General features: G+C 29.3%; 3 protein-coding genes across 3 annotated transcripts in view; 2 read left to right on the forward strand and 1 right to left on the reverse strand.

Moving 5' to 3' along the window:
- The window catches only part of LOC111638684 (adenylate cyclase type 2-like), a gene marked incomplete at its 5' end in the record, with an annotated part of 14,411 nt that extends 4,400 nt beyond the window's left edge, over positions 1–10,011 (reverse strand). The window contains 16 exons of the mRNA XM_023384431.1: positions 456–614; positions 681–765; positions 861–1,027; positions 1,106–1,192; positions 1,275–1,397; positions 1,465–1,549; positions 1,634–1,801; positions 1,952–2,010; positions 2,446–2,598; positions 2,681–2,813; positions 2,966–3,124; positions 3,599–3,726; positions 4,078–4,189; positions 6,635–6,786; positions 6,859–7,008; positions 9,652–10,011. Of these exons, the coding sequence (XP_023240199.1) occupies positions 456–614; positions 681–765; positions 861–1,027; positions 1,106–1,192; positions 1,275–1,397; positions 1,465–1,549; positions 1,634–1,801; positions 1,952–2,010; positions 2,446–2,598; positions 2,681–2,813; positions 2,966–3,124; positions 3,599–3,726; positions 4,078–4,189; positions 6,635–6,786; positions 6,859–7,008; positions 9,652–10,011 (2,280 nt within the window). The remainder of the gene's footprint in view (positions 1–455; positions 615–680; positions 766–860; positions 1,028–1,105; positions 1,193–1,274; positions 1,398–1,464; positions 1,550–1,633; positions 1,802–1,951; positions 2,011–2,445; positions 2,599–2,680; positions 2,814–2,965; positions 3,125–3,598; positions 3,727–4,077; positions 4,190–6,634; positions 6,787–6,858; positions 7,009–9,651) is intronic.
- The window catches only part of LOC111638695 (ras-related protein Rab-30-like), a 60,422-nt gene that overhangs the window by 1,957 nt on the left and 35,489 nt on the right, over positions 1–22,976 (forward strand). The window lies entirely within an intron of this gene.
- Positions 10,241–10,886, forward strand: LOC111638696 (glutaredoxin-3-like). Its single transcript, XM_023384450.1, has 3 exons — positions 10,241–10,406; positions 10,487–10,619; positions 10,696–10,886. The coding sequence occupies exons 1-3, from the start codon at positions 10,327–10,329 to the stop codon at positions 10,741–10,743; spliced, it is 261 nt and encodes an 86-aa protein (XP_023240218.1). The 5' UTR covers positions 10,241–10,326; the 3' UTR covers positions 10,744–10,886.

Genomic DNA, 22,976 nt, shown 5'->3' on the forward strand with positions numbered 1-22,976 from the left:
GCGTCAGGCATTTATTGAAGCTACTGGGCATGGTTAAAACTCAAGACAGCGTAAGCACAATTATTCCAGATATTACAGGTTCCGACAAGTAAAGAATTTTTATAGTCCTGCCACAAATAAGCTATATATTGATTATTGACCATTTGTGACATGCTATAACGAGCAAAAATTAAAAAAAAAACTAATAGTTAGGTTTAAAATTAATAAATACAAATGTATTCTGACAGTGAATGAGTTAATTATGCTTTCTATTTGCAAAATTCCTCAACCTTAACACAAAATAAGAAAAAAAAAGTGAATTTTTAAGAAATTTGCGGGATTTCCCGGGTTAAAAAAAAACAACCGGGATCCCGGAATCCCGTAGTAAATATATTACACCATTATTTCATTAGGGATTATTAATGTTTAGTCCTATATCTAGTGTTAATAATTAATTTTCTTCACATCTACCGTACCTCACTTTTTCTATTATTGTTTAAAAAGTGTTTAGCAACATGAGCTGGTAGGATATTTTCCAAAAGTATTTTATTTATGCTTCCCATAGTTTCCACATCATCTTGTTCCACCCGTAATTTACTCCTCCATAAAAAGTCTGCCCTGGCAGTAGCTTCGGTCTAAGATAAACAGATCTATCATTAATCATCACGTTATATTTTATTCAAGAATAAGATTTTACTTACCTGTCTATCAAGAACATGTAAGAGAATTAAGAAAATGATTAACGATAATATAATATATACCGAAAGAGGCATATCGATGGATTCCCTAAATGAAAAAGATAACTGGAATTTTATTTGTCTATCCACTTTCTACTATTTTATTTTTATATTATCGAATGTCGTCGTTATTAAATTACTTACGATCCATTCATTTCTAAGGGTCTCGATAGAAGATCGGGACGGACTACAGTGTAAATGACAGAGAAAACTATTAATCCAATGACCATGACTACCAGTTTGAGAAGAAACCACATTTTTAAGAAAATCGACACACCGATTAACGATAAAACCGCTGGAAATAAATGACCCTATCGAAGAAAGTAAACGTATTTTAAAAGGAAAAGTAAACACAAAAAAGTATTTTAAAAAAAAAATTGAAAACTTACGTGTGAAAAATGATAAGGATGAATAGTTATATTGCTACTATTACTTAAATATGCCACAGGTAAAGTACTAGCTCTACCACAGGTTATCTTAAATATAATTATATATTATTAATAATGGTAATATTAAGAAAATGTTTTAGAATTTTTAATGTTTTTTTAAAAACCTTACCACGTTAACAGAACACGCTGCAAACACCACAGAATTGGTAATTAAGAAAAAAATAATTCTCAATACGATACTAGTACTAACATCCGTGGGACAATCTTGATTATGATTGTGATGAGTGGAATTCTGTATTAATAATAATAAAAGTAAATTCGTATATAAAAATTTCTAATATAAAATTTAGCGTACAAACCTGTTTACGAGATATCCAACTTGCTGTCGTAAGCATTCCAATAATTATTAACGTAGACAATAGAACTCCTATTAACGTTAAAGTGCTATAAACGTAAATATTTTATTCAATGAAGTAACGTGTACTTAGTGAAGTGTACACGAAATTTATATTAAAAAAAATAACTTACATAGGATATAATAATAACTGAATAATTGTACTACAAACAAACAAAACACAGGAGCATCCCATGTACCAAGAAAATTGTAAATCGTGTTGATTGTGATATTGAGATTCTAAATCATTTGTTCTAAATCGGAGCAGAATTGTAGTTAGGCCATCCGCAGGCTTGCACTGTCTGATGATAAATGTGGTATAAGAAAGAAAGGAATTAATTCTTCTACTATAACTAAATACAGCATATCAACTTGAATAAATGACTTTTTTTTTTTCCTATTGTTCTACAAGTAATTTCTTAATATATAAATTGAATCAGTAGGATTTTTACCTGCAACTGAGTAGCGAACTCGATCCAGGTAGTAGATTCGTCTCAATCAATGCCAGACTCTGAAAGGGGGAAACTATTCTTAGTCATATTGATCAAAGAAGAAAAGAAAACATCTTGAAAATTCCACTGGGAATGCCATTCGCCAATGGATTTAGTGGTATTTTTTTTGCTTTTAATCTCTTCTCAGAAAATTTAACAACAACTAAAAGCTTTCTTAAAAAAAGTAAATAAATAAATAAATAAAAATGCTAATTTCGGGATTAAATAATTATATTATCTTTTATTATTTCGTATTCCTTATTTGTGATTTAATTTATGCATATTTTTTTTATAATAATAATAAAAAGATTTAAAATTCTTTAATAGTTAAATCGGGGTCTTTTAAATCGATGATTTACTGCAATTTAATAAACTAACAGTGGATACGTTTGTTATCAAGATACGATGGATTTTCTTAATAAAAATTACGCCGAACGTATTCAAAGATCACTTACAGTTAAGCGTATGTTTTTAGCTAAAGTCGTTTCGGAAATGTTGGCAAAAGGTTTATCTGCACCCCAACCTTCCATACATTTATTCATTTTTGAAGAAGATCGAGCTCTACAGCTACCCTTCTTTTGAAGACTCGGTTCTTTATCTTCATCTTCCTACAATGTAAACCATTTGTTTTTTTCTTTCTTTTTTACGTTACAAATAAGAAGCGGACAAAGAAAAAAAAACTTAACTTACTTTCGGTGGAACAATGAGATAAGTTTCTATTTGATGATCAGACAAATATTGATCTCTCAGATGTCCTTCTCCCGGTTCAATTTCGAAGCGATCATCCAATTGCTCTAAGGTAGCTTTAGTAATGTGAACACGACTGAAGCAATTTTTTAAAATAAAAATAAAAAGAAGGACATATTAGGATTATGTTTGATTTGACAGAAAAAGAAATTATAGTTAGGATTTAAACGAAATTAAACTTTTAAAAACTACTTGCAAGAAGCAAAGAAAAAAAAAAAGATAACTCACCCAGGAACTCCTCCAGATTCCATATGGTTAGCTAGGGTGACGTCGTCAGACCATACATCAAATTGCCATTTTCGAAGACCCAATACACCGCACAATACATCGCCGGTATGAACTCCAATCCTCATGTCGACATTAACATCGGTGGCTTCACGCACCACTCTAAAAGAAGAACACGAATGGCATCAAATCGTTCGTTTCTTTCTTATTTTATTCTATTTTATTTATTTTTAATATAAAGTTTCTATCGAAGAATAAATGGAAATTTAGTAGAATGTCGACAGTAAAACTTTTGTCAAAGTTTTAATTACATCCGAGCGATTTTTAGTGTTTTGCACCACGTTAGAGGAATGTGACGAAGGAGGAGGAGGATTGTTTCGTTAATTAAAGCCTCTCCATTTCTGAATTCCTGTCATAAACCAAAAGGTATTCATCGAAATATTGCGATCGATATCCTTAAACCCAATTTTCGATTTCACTTTAAACGAGTCCAACCAATTCTTAAATCGAATTTCACTAATGAGCCGAATGGCAAATACTACAAACGTTGACAGTTTTCCATTAAAATAACGAAGCAAATTTTAAAAAAAAAAGTCGAAATTTTATATTAAATTTTAATCTTTTTTTTTCTTTTACCTGATGGCTTTAATCATCGCTAGACCCATTCTGACGCAATTAGATGCATGATTTGGCCTGGAAACGGGTAGTCCAGAAACACAATAATAACAGTCACCCAAAATTTTAATTCTCATACAATGATTATCCTATGGGGAGAGAAAAATTATATATATTTGTAAATAATACAATTTGGAACTCGACGTTAAAATTAAATGGTTAATAAAAGGAACAAGTTAATGTATTATTATAATGGTTTAGAATCATATTTTCCTATCGAATAATCCCTAAAGTAATTCGTTTATATATCCTCTTCATTATAATAATAAATTTAAAGTTTTAAAATAATAATTAAGTAATAATAAAGTCTACAAAAGTTGAAACTTTGAGGTGTAATTATACTATAGAGATTTATTGCATATTAATGTAGAATAATAGGATTATCGATTGTCTAGTTAATGAGACAAATTCTGAATAATAAGTTATATTTAACGATTTACCTGTGCAATTTGATCGAATCTTCCAAATAATTCATTCAAAGTCTGCACTAAATCGGAAGCACTCAACTGTTCCGACAAAGGAGTGAAGTTAACGATATCAGCATATAATATACTAGAAATAATAGAAAAATTATGTGAAATAAGTTAAAATATAATATAAGGAACGGGTCGTAATTAACTTTACTTTGTTATAATACAATTTTATTTTTTATTTTTTTCAATTACAACAAAGAATTTTACCAACGTTTATGTGTTCTTTTTTACAGCCTAATATCAATTTTTAAAATGATATTTTAGGTAATATAATTTATTTTAGCCATATAAAAACTCTCAAATAAATCTTCGAAGATTTTAAAAGACTTAAATTCTATATACAGTATTTCTAAAAAGAAAAATAAGTGTGTTGTAGGGTGTAAGCGAGTTCGATTTCTTTTTTGTAAAGGTGTATTAAATAATTTATATCTCTCTTCTTCGGGATAAATATATTTTTTATGGCATTATAGTATAAAATGAGCTGAAAATAATGTAATCTAACTAATATTTTCTAGTAAAAAAAAATAATAATATACACGTACATAAACACGACCAGATTTGTAGCACTAGAAGGTGTGTGTGTGTGTGTAAATACACATAATCATACCTTTAAAGTATACACTGATGTATAAATCAAAGGCTTTTTTACACCACACCGTTGAATGTATATTTATATATGTATATAATTTATAAAAAATATGTTAATAGTTTAATAGATTATCAACTTCTGTTTAATTTTATTAATTAATACGCTATAATAATAATTTCATTTTAACACCTTAGTACCAGTAACACCTTCACGTACTTAAAAACGTGAAGGTGTTACTGGTGTTACGGTAGTTTGTTTACTTGGAAATCAATCTGAATGAAAATTTATTACATTTTTCAAGGAAGAATCAAATACTTAACATAAAAAGTGTTCGTTAATAGAAATTAAATTAGGTAGACTTATTTAAATTCTTACTGCTTTACTTTCTAGAAGAATGAATTTAGTTAAGTGTACCTAATTTAATTTATCAGCATTTTTTTTCAAGTGAATACAATTAGTTTGCTTCATTTTTTCCACACAGAAAACTGTTACATTTACAATATTAAAATAATAATAATAATAATAATAACTAATTAAAGATCGTTAATTTAAATCACTTATAAATTATATTAAGTTTTTAAGTTTAAAACTGCGAAAGACATTTTTCTCCCTCCTCTTCTCAATTATTTTTTAGTTGAATGACGAATCCCTAACGTATATCATTCAAAATAAGTCCTTACTTATCAGAGTAACAAAAGAAAAATAATTGAAGGTCTACGTTTATTTTGGCGTAAAATGTTTATATAAATTTAATTAACCCTCTAAGGACCAAACGCATTGTGAGTAAAAATGACGTCTTTTTCTAATTTATAAGTATGATTTTTTTCTGATAAAATGTTTTCTTTGTCTTTAACTCCTATCCTTTATTCCTATTTTAAACCTTTCCTATACCTTTACTATTTACCCATCATCCTATAAACCTTTGTAATAATTTCATATTATATAACCCTAAATGAAGCGCTGGACATTGAATTAAAAATATATTTAGTTCTCTTCCTAATTAAATAACCAGGGAATACACTTAAGATATTGTTATATTATAACAGAGAGAAAGTATGGCGATCGTTTTCCTGTATGTATTGATGGTGTGTGTGGAGAGCATAGTTTTTTTTCACCTAATTTGAAGCTTAATAACTCCCGTGTCATTCGTCGAAATTTTCTGAAATTTTGCAGGTAGGTTTATGTATTATGCGGAAACATTTCTAGAAATTTTCAGCAAAATTGGACTATTGGTTCGGGAGATATGACCCCAACCACTTAACAGATCTTACGACTTATAAAAAGGTAATGATAGCAATTATTAGAGATGAAAACAGATTTAAAAAAAAATGCCGGGAAAGTCCAGCAGCTTTTTCAATATTTAATTATTCAAAATATCATTTATTTATTTATTTTCTTTTTAATTCTAAAAGATATTCGACTAGTGTCATTCGATTGGAAAATAATTATTCCTATAAGAAATTGCTTTTAAATGTTATTAAATGAAATCTTTCCTGAAAACGTTATTTTATTTTATATTTATATAAAGGTATATACATAATTTATATATGTATATTTGATCGATGAGAAGAGATTCATATCCATATATATTATATATAACAAGCTATTCGCCATCGACCATTTGATCACCGCTGACATATACTATATAACTATCTATCCCCCTGCATTTTTATGACTTCAGAGTAGTTTAAGATCATTTACGTACATAAAAATGTCGATAACATCCAATAAGTAGGCATTTATTTTTAAAAGAATATAAAGTCTTTTTAATGGGCAAATATTTTCTTTTCAAATACAAGTTTCTTGGGCCTTTTTTTTTTTCTTCCCTTTTAATGCTAGTACTTATCCTTTGCTACAGGAGTAAAGAATTAAGATAGGAAAGGTATAGATAGGATTAAAGGATTTAATGGCTTCGGTTTAAAAATATAATATTACCTAACATTGTTATGTCTTTGAACGTATAACTCATGGAAACGTTGCTTTGATTGAGTAGTGGCAGATTGGCAAGCATCCGCCATTTTCAGCATGATGCTTCGCTTGACTTCAGCAGCAATGTAAGCCGGAATGACGCTTAACAATAACTGTTCCTGTTGGAAAATAAAAAAAAAAGGATAATTTTTAAGTTCTAAACCAAGATGGAAGCAATTTTATATATTTACCTGTTGTTCCTTTTCGTACTCTAATTTAATTCGAGATTCGATGCAACTTCTGGTCCCGGCAAACGTTCTTTCGTGAGTCTCATCAGTCATCCGACGATAGAAATATCCAACTAATGATGATGCAGTGAGAAATATTACGTTAGCCGAAACCTAAAATATGTAGGAAAAAAAAAAAACATAATGTTATTAACATTTTTGTACTTTAGACTTGTACTAAAGAGGATCCAATGACTCGCAGGACGTATGGATCCTCTTTGAGTCAATGGTTCCTTTACGGTCAATTAGCATATGAGGCGTAAAGAGGAGCCAATGAATCGCAGGATATAAATCCTGTGATTCATTGGATCCTCTTTGAGCAATCAATGAGCCAATAGTTCTTATATTTTTATTTATATTGTAATAATCTTCAAATCTTCATTTGTTTTTCTATTGACAGAAGATTCGCGTATACAATTAAACAATTTATAACTAACAAATCGAATAAAATTTATTATTATTTTAAATATGATTTAATGAATAATTTTTTCTTCCTGTTTGCTTATTATTTAACATGTCGAATACTTTGTTTCCAGTATGCTTTGATAACAGAAGAATTAATATAGCCTGAAGGCTTGATGAAAATTCGTGTATAAAATTCGTGAAGAAGGAGTATTATTATTAATATTATTATTAATTATAATCTTTGATGTTTAATTTAAAGAAATAAACAATCAAAACTTTTAAAAAAAAGAATAGTAGGCAAGTAAATTAGATAAATTATAATTGTGATTTGATCTTACTTGTTAGTTTATTGCTAGAATCGAATATTATCCTTCATTTTAAATCTAACAAATACATTATTTTATTAATTTTCGTATCGATTTTGTAAAATATATAAAAATTCTTATGTAATTATTTTAAATAGATGATGCATGTAATAATAATAATAATAACTAATTAAAGATCGTTAATTTAAATCACTTATAAATTATATTAAGTTTTTAAGTTTAAAACTGCGAAAGACATTTTTCTCCCTCCTCTTCTCAATTATTTTTTAGTTGAATGACGAATCCCTAACGTATATCATTCAAAATAAGTCCTTACTTATCAGAGTAACAAAAGAAAAATAATTGAAGGTCTACGTTTATTTTGGCGTAAAATGTTTATATAAATTTAATTAACCCTCTAAGGACCAAACGCATTGTGAGTAAAAATGACGTCTTTTTCTAATTTATAAGTATGATTTTTTTCTGATAAAATGTTTTCTTTGTCTTTAACTCCTATCCTTTATTCCTATTTTAAACCTTTCCTATACCTTTACTATTTACCTATCATCCTATAAACCTTTGTAATAATTTCATATTATATAACCCTAAATGAAGCGCTGGACATTGAATTAAAAATATATTTAGTTCTCTTCCTAATTAAATAACCAGGGAATACACTTAAGATATTGTTATATTATAACAGAGAGAAAGTATGGCGATCGTTTTCCTGTATGTATTGATGGTGTGTGTGGAGAGCATAGTTTTTTTTCACCTAATTTGAAGCTTAATAACTCCCGTGTCATTCGTCGAAATTTTCTGAAATTTTGCAGGTAGGTTTATGTATTATGCGGAAACATTTCTAGAAATTTTCAGCAAAATTGGACTATTGGTTCGGGAGATATGACCCCAACCACTTAACAGATCTTACGACTTATAAAAAGGTAATGATAGCAATTATTAGAGATGAAAACAGATTTAAAAAAAAATGCCGGGAAAGTCCAGCAGCTTTTNATATATATAATTATATTTTATTTATTAATGTTTATATAATTTATTAATTCTCTAAAATGGCAGAAGTATTAGTAAATAAAACTTAAAAAAGGCTGGACTTTCTCGACATTACTTTGTTTTCTTCCATAATAATTGCCACCATTACCTGTAAGGTTTTCAGATTGGTTCGTGAGATGTTACAGGAATGGAGGCGTATCTCCGGAACCAACCGTCCGATTTACCTGAAAATTTCCAGAAATCTTTACCTCTAACATACCAAATCCTCCGCAAAATTTCAGAAAATTTCGACAAAAGGCACAGGAGTTATCAAGGTTCAAACCGAGTGAAAAAAATCGTGTCCCCTCACACACATACAGAAGAAACTCCTTAACCCCTTAACTGTTTTACTTTAATGAACAATAAGATGCGATAGATCTAGAATCAGTTATAAATAATTGATAATGTTACAATAATTAACTGAAAAATTGTTGGGGAGAGTTTCTATTACTGATGATTTTCGTATACGATACAAATCACATATAGAGAACAAGGACGGATTTGGTGCACGTCTCATCATCATGATCGATGTAAGAATTAATCAACCATCTTCGGGCTTCGAGCAAGTTAAAATTTGCTGAGTGGATAATGACTTACGAAGAAACGTTCATTATTTGAGATCAATTTTGATCGTTGGATAAAAATTCTTTAATTAAATAACTTAAATAAGTTCTAGCTCTGAGGGATTAAATGGCAATTTTAAGGTATAAATTTTCAAATTTTCTATAGATTTATATTATTAATAATTTTATTATTTAATATAAACCGAGTAAACATGGTTATTTAAAAACATTTTCGTGATTAACAGAATGCATTTTTATAAATTTATTTAAGTTTATATACACGTAAAAGGTAGTAAAATTGCAAGAGAGGAGGAGCAGAAGAGCATAAAGTTTATCGCGACAAGAACTTTCGATCGAATATTTTCGTTCTTTAGAAAAGCGAAACTACCTTTCTAGCAACACAAAAGGGATGAGAATAAAATAAACCTTGCACTTACCTGCTGTGCTAGATATTCCGTGTCTGAATTAGCCAGAGCTGCTTCTAAAACCACTTGGGAAATGGCTGTAAGTACACCAGTTAATGCCGCCACAATTATAGGTAGAGGAAGCATGGTGTTGATAACAAAGACGGTAAAGAAAACCGGAATAAGGTTATCCGAACAGGTACGCAATTCTTTACTGAACGAGAATATGGATATTGTCACTACCAAGTAGAACCAGACAATGAAAGAAATTATCCATGAACATCTCTCGAACACATCCTGAAGAGGTAAGAAGACGATGGAAGTAATCAACAACAATATCAGAACTATAGACAGTGTTAGAAATCGTATAGAATCTTTCCAAAATTCCTGTAAATAGAATTAAAACAAGTTTTATTTTTATTTTATAAATTGAAAGAAAAAAAAACATTGATTAAAATTTAATATATTTGCAGTTTCTCCTCTAACAAAAGAGGGTTATCAAATTTTCTAAAAGGTAAAAAAAAAAAAAAAAAACTATTTTGGGGTCAGGAATGGATTAATCCATATTACATTATGGGAAAATTTGTATAGGTTTGACTGTATATATTTCTTCTTTATAACATAAAAAATTAGACTTTTCTCTGGATTCAAATTTTAATTATAAGAATATTTTGTAGGCTTGAGGCTCTTATTAAAAAAGCACCAGTGATGATATTCATGAAAGGAAATCCTGATGTTCCTCGTTGTGGTTTCAGTAAAACTCTTATTGGAATAATGAATGAAATTGGGTAAGTATAATAAAGCAAATAATAAATATTTAAGATTCCATTCTTAATTTTTAATTAAAAATTATACTTTTTAATTTTAGTGTAAGTTACGAAACATTTGACATATTACAAGATGAAGAGGTACGTCAAGGATTAAAAATTTATTCAAATTGGCCAACTTATCCTCAAGTGTATGTCAATGGTACTTTGATTGGAGGATTAGATATAATTAAGGTAAATTACATTTTCTAAATATAAAAAAATTTCAATGGTAAAAGTATTAAAATTCTTTTCCTTTTTTTTTTTTTAGGAATTAAATGAAAGTAATGAGTTAAAACAAACTTTATTAGGGAATTAAATCAATTTTTATCTTTAATAAATAAACTATTTGTTATTTCATTATAGATGACAATATTAATGTAATCTATTTACTATATGCATAAAGATACTGGTAAATAGTAAATAAAATCTTCACTTATCAAAGCTTTGTGGTGTATTTTTAATTAGAGATTAAATTGTTAAATAATATTCTAATATTTTAAAACACTTTTAGTTTTGTCATTTTCTCACTCGCTTTAAAAAGGAATTAATGTTCATTATTTTTTATTGATAGACAAATCAAAACTTTTATAAATGTAAAAATATTTTAGTATCTTTTTCAGACACATACAATAAATTCATTCGTGAAATTCAAAATAACAAAAACTGACCATCGGAATAATAAAAAAAAAAGACAGGTTTTAATATTAAAGTTAAGTGTAAAATCATAGTCACATGTAATAAGAAGATTCTTGTATATATTCCAGTTCTCTCCACTGTGGCTATAGCATTGAAGGAAAAAATTGCCAATTTATCAACATCAAACTAGTGTACAATAAACTATTTTATTTTTTCCTGTGGACGTCAAAGATGACGTATCTAAATGGGGATCTAGTTGGCCCTAAAATGGGACTATCTTGACCTACCTACTGCTGGGAAAACAATTGAGCCGAAAGTATTTGCACTCCTCATTGCCTGTGATCTTTCAGCAAGACTGTAGATTTCTATTAGGCTGCTAATCTTTAGTCATGGTATAGTTCTAATATATCCTAATAATTGTTGGCATTGACTATGGGCCATATTTTTTTTTGTAGCTAAACACTTTGTTTGGTGCTGCTTTATGCATGACATTTACTTTCTGGCTAACACATTCTGCTTTTGTTGCATGGTTTTGCACTATCCAAATACAGACATTGCCACGAACATGAAATGCAAATTTATCCAAAAAAACAATGTTAGTAAGCACAATTATTTTTCAAACCATTCTGCATATCAATTGCAAATGCCATGCACTTTGGTTTGTCATCTGGCTCTATATTGTATGAAATAGCTGGAGCTTGTATAGAAATAGATGAAATCACACTTCTGACTTCAGTAGCTGCAATTGCCGAGAGACTCCCTTAATTGATTTTTTAGACGAACATGCAAATATTTCTCAAATTTGTTTCACATTGGCCTTATCTGATTTAGGGAGAACTAGATGTAAGGAATGTCAACTTTGCCAATTTTGAAAAAATTTTAATGACACTTCTTGGCTAGATATAGTTGAAGGTGGAACTTTATAATAGGTTGTTCAGTGTAGAGGAATTTCAGAACAACTGACTGTTTCAATGTGATTTCAATTCACAACTAGAGCAATTCAATGATACTGTAATTTCTGATAACTACAGATAAAAATTATAATGAATTAGGAATGAAAGTAGTTAATTAGTTGATGACTTTTGACTATATTATATTAAATGACTGTTTTGATATGTTTAAGTTCCAGCAGCTCATCTGTATTATCCGTAACAGAAAATCGTTAATACTAATTTATTAATATGTTCCACTTTTTATTAGATTTATGTGAAGAATTAAGTATGTCCAGACCATTTTCCTACATGTACTGTACAAGATTATTCCTCATTTGGGTTATTAACTTTTGACATTCATACAGCATAAAGAAAAAAGATTACTAAATTCAAATTGCCATATTTAAAGAAATTTGTTAAAACTCAATTTGCACTCAATTAGTGTGAATAATTGTTTCAATATAGATTACTTTTGCATACTTTGTGTTAAAACAACTTTTTTAGAGGTATTATGAATATATTTTTTTAACATAGAAATGATATAATTTCTGGTTGGTGTGAAATTTAATTTTACCTGTTTCTCTTGTCTCTTCAATTTTTGGAATACACTACGTTTTTCTTTCAATTCCTTGAGTTATTTAATGATTACATTATCTTAAATGTCTGTTCAATTTCATTATTATTATGTATGAGTTGTAAAAAAGAAGTTTATTACTTACTTTTATTAATCTCTAAATATTTTTAATATTGTAGGGCCTTTTTCTTTATGAGGATATCCAAAATCTCTTTTGCAAAGTGACATTTTAAATTCAAAAAATAACAACATATATCGTACAATATTTAATCTTATCTTTTTCTTTAAATAGTTCTGGATTTATTATAAATTTGTTTAAATTTAATGCATTTATCTCCATGTTAATCCAAAATTGTGATTGTTTCTGTCTTAATCTTATTTACATAAATTCATTTAAAACTTTTTATTCTGAAAGTAGAATAAATAATTATTTTTCTTTTAAACTATCTTTTATTTCCAAATTTCAAGGTGCTAGATTGACTTAATATAATAAAATTAAATGCCTGTATCACCTGTGTAATTTGTTATAGTTTTTTTTGGTGATAACTTCTCTTTGTAATTTATTTTTCCCATTTTCTTAAATTCCTCAAGTAACTGCATTAACACTTGTCATTAATTGTATTTCTTCTGTAACTAAATTTTCTAGTACTCCAATTGTTTTATCTAATTTAGAGGTGAATCTTTGATACATGCTAATATTTTCCTGACATTTTGTTCGTACAAAAAGAGATGAAAAAGATGCAAAAAGAGAGAAAAAGAATTCATCTGCTGAAAGTTTCTTTACCCAAAAGGTAAAGAATCTTTTTCAGCAGGTGAATGTGACAATGGAGCAGGGTTTGTTCTACTCTCAAGCAACAAAAATATTATATTATACCAAAATAACAAAAGCATTATTTTTGAGTTTGTACAAGCTTAGAAAATTTTGAGCCAACTCATTCCTGCTTGGCAGTGCCCAATAAAACATTTAAAGATTGATTTTCTATATAAAAACTTATGATTGAAATACACTACTTGGGAGTATCAATTTCCTAGAATGATTGTTCTTAATAGACAAAGTTTAAAATTATGAATAAAGTAAATACCTTGATTGATAATTTAATTTTTCTGTGTAGTAAAATGAAAATTACTGATTATTAGAATTCNATATATATATATATATATATCTTCAATACAACACACACACAGCATAACACACATCACACATACAAAACGAGAATTTTTATGAACATAAAACACATATTATATGTTATTATATATAAATTTATTTATTACATTTGTCCTAATTTAACCCTCCCCAAATCATTATACGTGCGATCAATAAAATTACCTATTATTATTATTATTATTTATTTAAAGTAGTAGACATAATTATACTTAATTTCTGTTAAAAATTATACTGTAAAAGTACTTCTTCGTTTTCGTTTATTGTTAAAAGTCACGCCAGTCGTAAGGTCATCACAGAAACGACTCCATTTTAAAAACATTATTTAATTATTTTATATAAAATGGCTTCGTCGTATATAATCTGTGACCTATTAAATATGGTTTATGAGTTACGAAGAGTATCTGATTGATCAAAGCGAAAAGATTTGTTAATTCAAACTCTCTCTCTACTCGTGGAATTAATATAATCTAGTTTCTGTTCAAAGTGCGGTAATATCAAGTTACGTCGACTGTAGAAAAAGTAAGGTTATTTATTGTGAATTGTTCCTCTTACGTGTTTACAAAAGGAAACTTGAAAAGACATTCTCTCTCCTTCAGTTAAAAAAAAAAAAAACCCATCTAGTTAAGCTAAGTTATTACCGAAACTACGATTTACTTTCAAAGATATGAACTAAAANGCCGCTTACAATATAGCGGAGCTCGACGTTTGACGTTCACGTTTTAGACATGAAAACTTCGGCCACAACCTCGCTGTTCCCATACAATAGTAATTCAACGACTTAATACAGAGGTTGCGGCCGAAGTTTTCATCTTTCAAACGTGAACGTCGAACGTGAACGTCTGAACGTTTTCATCTGAACGTGAACGTCGAACGTCGAGCGCCGCTTACAATATAGAGGCGTAGACGTTCGACGTTCACGTTTTAGAGATGAAAACTTCGGCCGCAACCTCGCTAATAAATTCTTCCATTTTCAATTATGTAGACTTATTGTAATAATTATTTAATGAAATATTATTTATTAAATACATGTGTAGTAATCTTCGTTACGTTTTTACAATTGATAGAATTTATTTCATTTTTTCCTACTTAATGGGTTTAGTATTGATTTCATAGAATATGGTAATCTAACCTGATAAGAGGGGTGATCTTTCTATGGGAAACTAGTCCCTTATTTAGGTATTAGACACGTGAGAAAAATAAGGAACACTCCACGTAACTTATGGGAAATTTGGCTCCTATTTAAGTGTTAGATAGGTGAAGAAAACATGGAAAATTTCACGTGACTAGCTCTTTGTTGAGACACGAACACACTATAAACTGTATATTTATGTTTTATATTTATTTTATTTCATAAAGTTCATGACAAAGTGTGACAAATCAATCATTTTTATCATTAATACTTGCCTTTTCTACTGTAAAAGTGGAATTATTTATGAGATGAATTCGTTATTCGATACTCGTTAATGATAAAGAATTAATATTAAATATACATTAAAACCTGTGTAAACCGGACATGCGAGTTCGGTTTACACGCAGTTTTTACTATAAACTTGTGTAAAGATGTGTTTTGAATAGGTTTTTTTTTTTCTTTTTTAAATCACAAAATTGCAAAATTCCGAAGAATTTAGTCAGGTTTCCGCTTTATTAAGGTTCCGTTTTAAATAGGTTTTACTTTATAAACAGTATACTTCGATGATTTAAAACGATTTTAACGTAATTTAACTATTTTTCAAACGGTTAGATATGTTTTATAATAGCATAACTTTAAAAATGATAGGATTAACGAGGATTGAATTGATGGAATAAAACAAGTAATTACCACTTGAGCGATCTTCGGAGTGAGGATGCCTTCAGGAGGAATTTCTACGAGAAACAAGCCCCTATTTAGGTGCTTTAGACACGTGAATAAAACCCGGAAAACTCCACGCGACCAACTTGATAGTCAGGTCTAATGTTTACTGGTTTTATCTACTCGGCCAATAGTGGGCCCAGATTAAATAATAATATTCCATACATTATTCATGTTTAAGCTTCGTGGGTCGTAGGTTCGCACATGTCCAACGGACTAGCCACGTGGAATTTTCCGGATTTTCTTCACGTCAGTAACCTCTAAATAGGGACCAGTTTCCCATAAAAGAACCCCCGTCTTCAGATTGGCCACGTGCCACATTACCTTAATCGAATAAAACTTCAACCTTTAATCTAATTGACTTTTAGTTGATTAGTTGTAATAAATTTAAGCTCAGTTACCAGAGCTTTTTAACAATTCTTATCAAAAAAAACACTGGTAACTGAGCTTAAAGTTATAATAATAATAATAATAATTTTAAAAATTTGTTCATAGATTTAAATAACGTGTATAGAATTACTTGACATTTCTATCCATCTGTGTCAGTTAATCATTATGCTATAGATTCAATAACCTACAGAATACAATAAGTTGCATGCAGATAGAGCATTTTATTGGTATAATTTAATATTGATGAAGTTTTATTGTTATATATTTTCGAAATTAGCAAATATAGCTTAAGATTTATATATATATATATATATATATCTTCAATACAACACACACACAGCATAACACACATCACACATACAAAACGAGAATTTTTATGAACATAAAACACATATTATATGTTATTATATATAAATTTATTTATTACATTTGTCCTAATTTAACCCTCCCCAAATCATTATACGTGCGATCAATAAAATTACCTATTATTATTATTTATTTAAAGTAGTAGACATAATTATACTTAATTTCTGTTAAAAATTATACTGTAAAAGTACTTCTTCGTTTTCGTTTATTGTTAAAAGTCACGCCAGTCGTAAGGTCATCACAGAAACGACTCCATTTTAAAAACATTATTTAATTATTTTATATAAAATGGCTTCGTCGTATATAATCTGTGACCTATTAAATATGGTTTATGAGTTACGAAGAGTATCTGATTGATCAAAGCGAAAAGATTTGTTAATTCAAACTCTCTCTCTACTCGTGGAATTAATATAATCTAGTTTCTGTTCAAAGTGCGGTAATATCAAGTTACGTCGACTGTAGAAAAAGTAAGGTTATTTATTGTGAATTGTTCCTCTTACGTGTTTACAAAAGGAAACTTGAAAAGACATTCTCTCTCCTTCAGTTAAAAAAAAAAAAAACCCATCTAGTTAAGCTAAGTTATTACCGAAACTACGATTTACTTTCAAAGATATGAACTAAAAATATGTTATCTAAACATTCATAAAACACTGAATGTAAGCAAATTTTCTAAAAATATTCTACCAACTCACTGGAATGGTCTGTCTACTTCAATATTTTCGTAGTCGAATATAATAATGCGCTCTTCTCTCCCCCCAAAATATCTCAAAACACTTACTCGAGTACACTTGAAAGTTAGTAAACTGCTGAACTACAATGAGAAATTACGATTTTAAATAAAGGAAATTTGTATTATTTTATGTATAATTCGATAAATCCTTCTATAAAGATGCTTTATCAGCGAATCTGTATTGATTTAAAATTCAAAAAAGAGGAGGGAATATATATATATATATATATATATATATTTAATATGGACGAAATATCTGGCGATGAAAGAAATTGCATTCAATGAACGATCCTAGCTTTTTAATATGTAGAAAATATTTTTCTTGTATCACAGAGTTTGTTTCAAACCGATATTTATCAATATATAAAGTAATTTAGAGGGGTAAGAAACCAAAAAATAAATAATAATAATAAAAAAACCCCATCAATATTTTATGAAAGAGAAGTAAAAACTCGCCGAAATTAAAATATATTTGCAGAATGGCCCGCTTAATCCAAGCATATTCGAGAGAGAGATTTAATATGCAATAAAAGCATTCACGTTCCAATAAGGCGAAAATATTAAATTTCCAATGTCTTCTACGGATTTACAATTATTTAAATTATACTTTTTATATCCCCCTCCTTTATTTTATTTTAAATTAATTAACGAATAAAAAAATTTACGGTTGATTTCACCCTTTCGATTTTAGAGAGTAAAAAAAGGAGATGAAATTTTATGAAACTTCTAAGTAGAAACTACAAATGTAATTTTCTTACTTCTTAGAAAAATAAACAGCTCCTTCTTGTAGATAAATTAGGTTAAACACTAGCACTTTCGATACATAAAAATACACACGATTTCAAACTAAAATTTCCCTTTTTTCTATTTTATAATGTTCAATTTATATTTATACAATTGTTACTTTCTCGAAGTTTATTTACCATTAAGCATTAAAATGCAAATAATAAATGGAAGAAATTTAAAATGCCATTCTTCTTTTCCTTCCTTTTCCTGGATACACGTAAATAAATGGTGGGTTTTACACCCTATATTTATATATTTAAACATGCGAAAAGTATTAAGAAACTAAATTGTTACACTATTTAAGGAGTAAGGATTTTATAAATACGATTTACAAATTAATTTTTTTTTAAAAAAAAAGTAGTAAAATTATAATTTTAAATGTATACTTACTAAATTTTAAAAATTAAAGGATTTTTTTCTACGTAGAAGAATTGGAAATTCGAAGAAAATGTAATGTTAACAATACATAAACGAGTGTAGAACACCGAACACTTGACCGCTGTCGTGGCTCTGGCAGCACTACCATCTCTATCACAGTGCACTCACCACCTGCTGAGTGTCTACCGCACGTTGATTGTGGCGCCCTCTACGGTAAAATGACAAATTAAAAAAGAGCACCCCCTCCGTTATTTGTTTCTAATGCCTCAAAAATGAGTTTCGTCGAATCTCAAGATGAATCTCTCTCTCTCTCTCTTACGCTTTCCACGTTAGATTTGAATGAGGGGAGGGAGATCATACGTATTTCCTTTGTATTTTTCTTTTTTCCTTTAATTCGCAATGTAATTAAATTGTATCTAAAGAATGAAATGTTTTCTTTCGTTAGATTAATCTGGTTTATTTATTTATTTTTTCCAAATAAACTAATTTATATATTTCTATAATCCATTCGCTGTCTGAGAGGAATAACTTTGTGTCCGTTTTAGACAAGTTTTACCGTATTATACAACACTTGAAAGTATTATACAATCGAAAATATTCATTTAAATTCAATATTAGAAACGTCCATTGCAAGTTATGTAATGTTTGTAACCTATCACAGTTTATACTGAGGTAGAGAGGGCCCCTCTTTGCCTTAGGGGGCCTCTTTTGTCAGGTTTTTGTTTTTTTTTTGAACAAACGAAATAATTAGAATGTTTTTTTTTTATTAAGTAAAAGGAAACTTTAAATATTTTTTTATATTTTTTTAAATAATAATACTAATTTATAGGGGTTGAAATCGCATTTTTCTCCCTTCCCTCTGACAGTCTCTATTACATAGGATAATACAGTATAATTGTGTATAAATATATACATAAATATAATGTAATTTAATGTTTTTATATCTATTTTTTTATTTAAATTTTAATAAAATAATTTATTTATTTATTCTTACGCTATTTAACATAAACAAAATTTAAATTGGGTCATAAATAATAAATTTACAGTAGACTTTTATTCCAAAGATGACAGTTTGTTTAAAATTCAGGAAGGGGAGAAAAAAACTAAATTTATATACAGCGAACCTTCAGTAAAGGCCACCTATTAACAAAGGACACTTCTATATTCACGTTAGTGGCCGTTTTACAGAGGTTTAACTGTATATACATACAGTAAAATTAATCGAACTTCCAATAACGGTCACCCCTAAACAGCGGCCATTTTTTTTAAAGGAGTTACTTATTTTAACGAAAATGCAAACAAAATTACCTGTAAATAGCGGACATTTTTATGCTTGCATCGTTGGTCGTTGTTCGCAGGTTTAACTGTATTATAAAAATAAAATTTTCTTAATTTAAAAGTTAAAAAGAATTATAAATGATATATTAAACACGCATATTTATAAACAGTTTTATAATTAGTCTAGTTATTTAATATATAAATATATCCTTTATCTCATGTTAAAAAGGATATATTTTGCCTGGGCCCCCTAGTAACAGGAGGGCCTCAAACAAATTATTTTCCCTGAAAAATTCCCCGAAGAAATATGCTTGATTGAAGTCAACCCTGTATATAGGGCCATGTAATTCAAATCTGCTTGGCACCTCCCCCCATTAAATATAGCAAATTTAATATTATTTAAAAGAATTTTCAGACATTTCTGAATATTTTTTTAATATTAATAGTATAATAAAATTAATATATATATATTTTTTTCCCCCAAGTACTTCCTGTTGAACTTCTTAAGAGATAAGGTGACCATTTACATATTATATACAATAATATCAGATAACGACACTCGATTATATAAATGCATTACATATTTAAGTAAAACAAGAAGAATTTTTGTTTATTATTTTATTATTTTTATATAAATAAATGATTTAAATATATAAATTGTATTAAAAATATTCATTTATTATATCTGTCTATTCGTATCATCATTAAAAACGTAGTAGAAGAAGTGATAAGGGTCTATCAACTGAGTTGTGCTAGTCAGGGGTGAATGACTAACACATTCCAGCTGAGAACCCTCTTGATGAACTGTAGGGTGGTCTCCATAGCAACCGCCTTTTTTCCCTTTTAAGAAGGAGGCCAAGAGCTGTCTGCCCTCTAATTGCTCAAAGAATGACGAAAGATAGACCATAAAGCTAAGATTAGAAAGCAAAATAACCAGAATAAAGAGAGGAAAAATATAGATAAAAATTTAGCAAATAACTCTTCTCATTACAATAGGCTGAAAATAATAGATCTTGTATTACGATAATATACTGTTTTTATGTAATATGAGTTAAAAATAAATAGAAGAAATTATTATAATTATACGGTAGTATTATTTATCTGTTTGTCTACGAGAAATTAATCTCTTATCTGATCTTTTTTTTCGGATTGTTTTTGTGAAGATTAAAAGATTTTCAAGGATTGTTTTATATCCCTTACTATAAGCTTCAAACTTTTATCTATAATTGATCTTCACGTTGTTTACTATAAATAACATGACAAGTGTTTTTATTAAAATAAAAAGATAAAACTTAATTATGAAAATTCAGCGACGAGTTGTATAACTCTCCCGGCAAGAATTAAAATTGCCGTTGACGCCATCTATTGTATTTTTTTGCCATTTTATTATTATTATTATAAAATAACAAAAAAATCCTTAATTTTGAGGGTAGAGACGAGTTTTATTTTTAAAAAAATACATTGTAAATGCTAATAACCAGTAAAATCTTTGTTAAGTCCGACTCCACTCCAGATACGACACGTCACCCCTTATATCTCTCCATCCCCTCGACCTTTAATCACCAAAATTTAATAGCATCAATGACTCTAATATACAGACCGCCCTGTAAAATTTCAGAAATTTTCGACAAAAAGCACAGGAGTTATTAAGCTTCAAAGAGGGTGAACAAAATCGTGTCCCCCCACACACTAACATTTACACATACAGAAAAACTCCCGAATTTTTTGAATTTCTCGACGTTTCAAAACCCAAAACTGTAAAAAAAAAGTGGGAATTACTTTTTTTTTTTTGACCGATCGCCATACTTTTCCTCTGTTTTATATAACAGAGCCGGGAAAGTAAAATAACTATATAAAAATATCAATATAATAGACCATTAGTGTATTGTGTTTTAGTTATAAAAATATAGCCTAACTTCTATAGTAACAGATCTTATTACTCTCATTAATAGAGTATAATATTACCATTAACTTCATTAATTCTTTCCGAAATAAAGTATTGAAAAATAAGAAAAAGATTTGAAAACAGATTTAATAAGAATTAAAATTAAGTGTAAAGACTAATTTTAAAATTAATATAAAATTTATCTATTAAAAAATTTAATTTGTTTTAAAATATTAAATAAATATAATAATGATAATAATAATTTGTTAATTATTTTACTTTGTATACCCCCCGATAACAGAATAAAAGCTCTTTATGATATATTATAAAATTAATAACAGAACTTTAAAAAAATTATTTTAAAATAATATTAAAGAAATTTTAATGACTCAAAACATGTTGATAGGTTATTTTAAATATTAAATGAGGTTGTTTTACTTAGCAAATTCGAAAAATATAATTAAATTTATTAAGTTTAAAAAATGTTAAAGTACACAGCACATACAATGCAACACTACGCAACACGGCACTCATAATACAACGCAGCACACACAATGCAACACTGCGCAACACGGCACTCATAATACAACGCAGCACACGCAATGCAACACCGCGCAACACGGCACTCATAATACAACGCAGCACACGCAATGCAACACCGCGCAACACGGCACTCATAATACAACGCAGCACACGCAATGCAACACCGCGCAACACGGCACTCATAATACAACGCAGCACACGCAATGCAACACCGCGCAACACGGCACTCATAATACAACGCAGCACACGCAATGCAACACCGCGCAACACGGCACTCATAATACAACGCAGCACACGCAATGCAACACCGCGCAACACGGCACTCATAATACAACGCAGCACACGCAATGCAACACCGCGCAACACGGCACTCATAATACAACGCAGCACACGCAATGCAACACCGCGCAACACGGCACTCATAATACAACGCAGCACACGCAATGCAACACCGCGCAACACGGCACTCATAATACAACGCAGCACACGCAATGCAACACCGCGCAACACGGCACTCATAATACAACGCAGCACACGCAATGCAACACCGCGCAACACGGCACTCATAATACAACGCAGCACACGCAATGCAACACCGCGCAACACGGCACTCATAATACAACGCAGCACACGCAATGCAACACCGCGCAACACGGCACTCATAATACAACGCAGCACACGCAATGCAACACCGCGCAACACGGCACTCATAATACAACGCAGCACACGCAATGCAACACCGCGCAACACGGCACTCATAATACAACGCAGCACACGCAATGCAACACCGCGCAACACGGCACTCATAATACAACGCAGCAGACGCAATACAACACTGCGCAACACGGCACGCATAATACAACGCAGCACACGCAATACAACACAGTACACATACACACACACATATATAGGCCTATATATATTATAAAAATCGATGTGATGACAGACACTTAATTAAGATTTACTAGAAAACTGATTAAAAAAAAAAGGTAATTTTTTCGGGAAATAAAGTTATTGATTTATCGTAATAATTAATA

The sequence above is a fragment of the Centruroides sculpturatus genome, unplaced genomic scaffold (genome assembly GCF_000671375.1).
Source record: "Centruroides sculpturatus isolate CEXI.00-Female unplaced genomic scaffold, Cexi_2.0 scaffold1198, whole genome shotgun sequence".
Classification (NCBI taxonomy): Eukaryota; Metazoa; Arthropoda; class Arachnida; order Scorpiones; family Buthidae; genus Centruroides; species Centruroides sculpturatus.

Coding starts and splice junctions, on each gene's coding strand:
- LOC111638696 (XM_023384450.1), top strand. CDS start 10,327: ATGATATTCATGAAAGGAAATCCTGATGTTCCTCGTTGTGGTTTCAGT. Junction 10,407..10,486: donor GGAATAATGAATGAAATTGG/GTAAGTATAATA, acceptor TTTTAATTTTAG/TGTAAGTTACGAAACATTTG. Junction 10,620..10,695: donor GAGGATTAGATATAATTAAG/GTAAATTACATT, acceptor TTTTTTTTTTAG/GAATTAAATGAAAGTAATGA.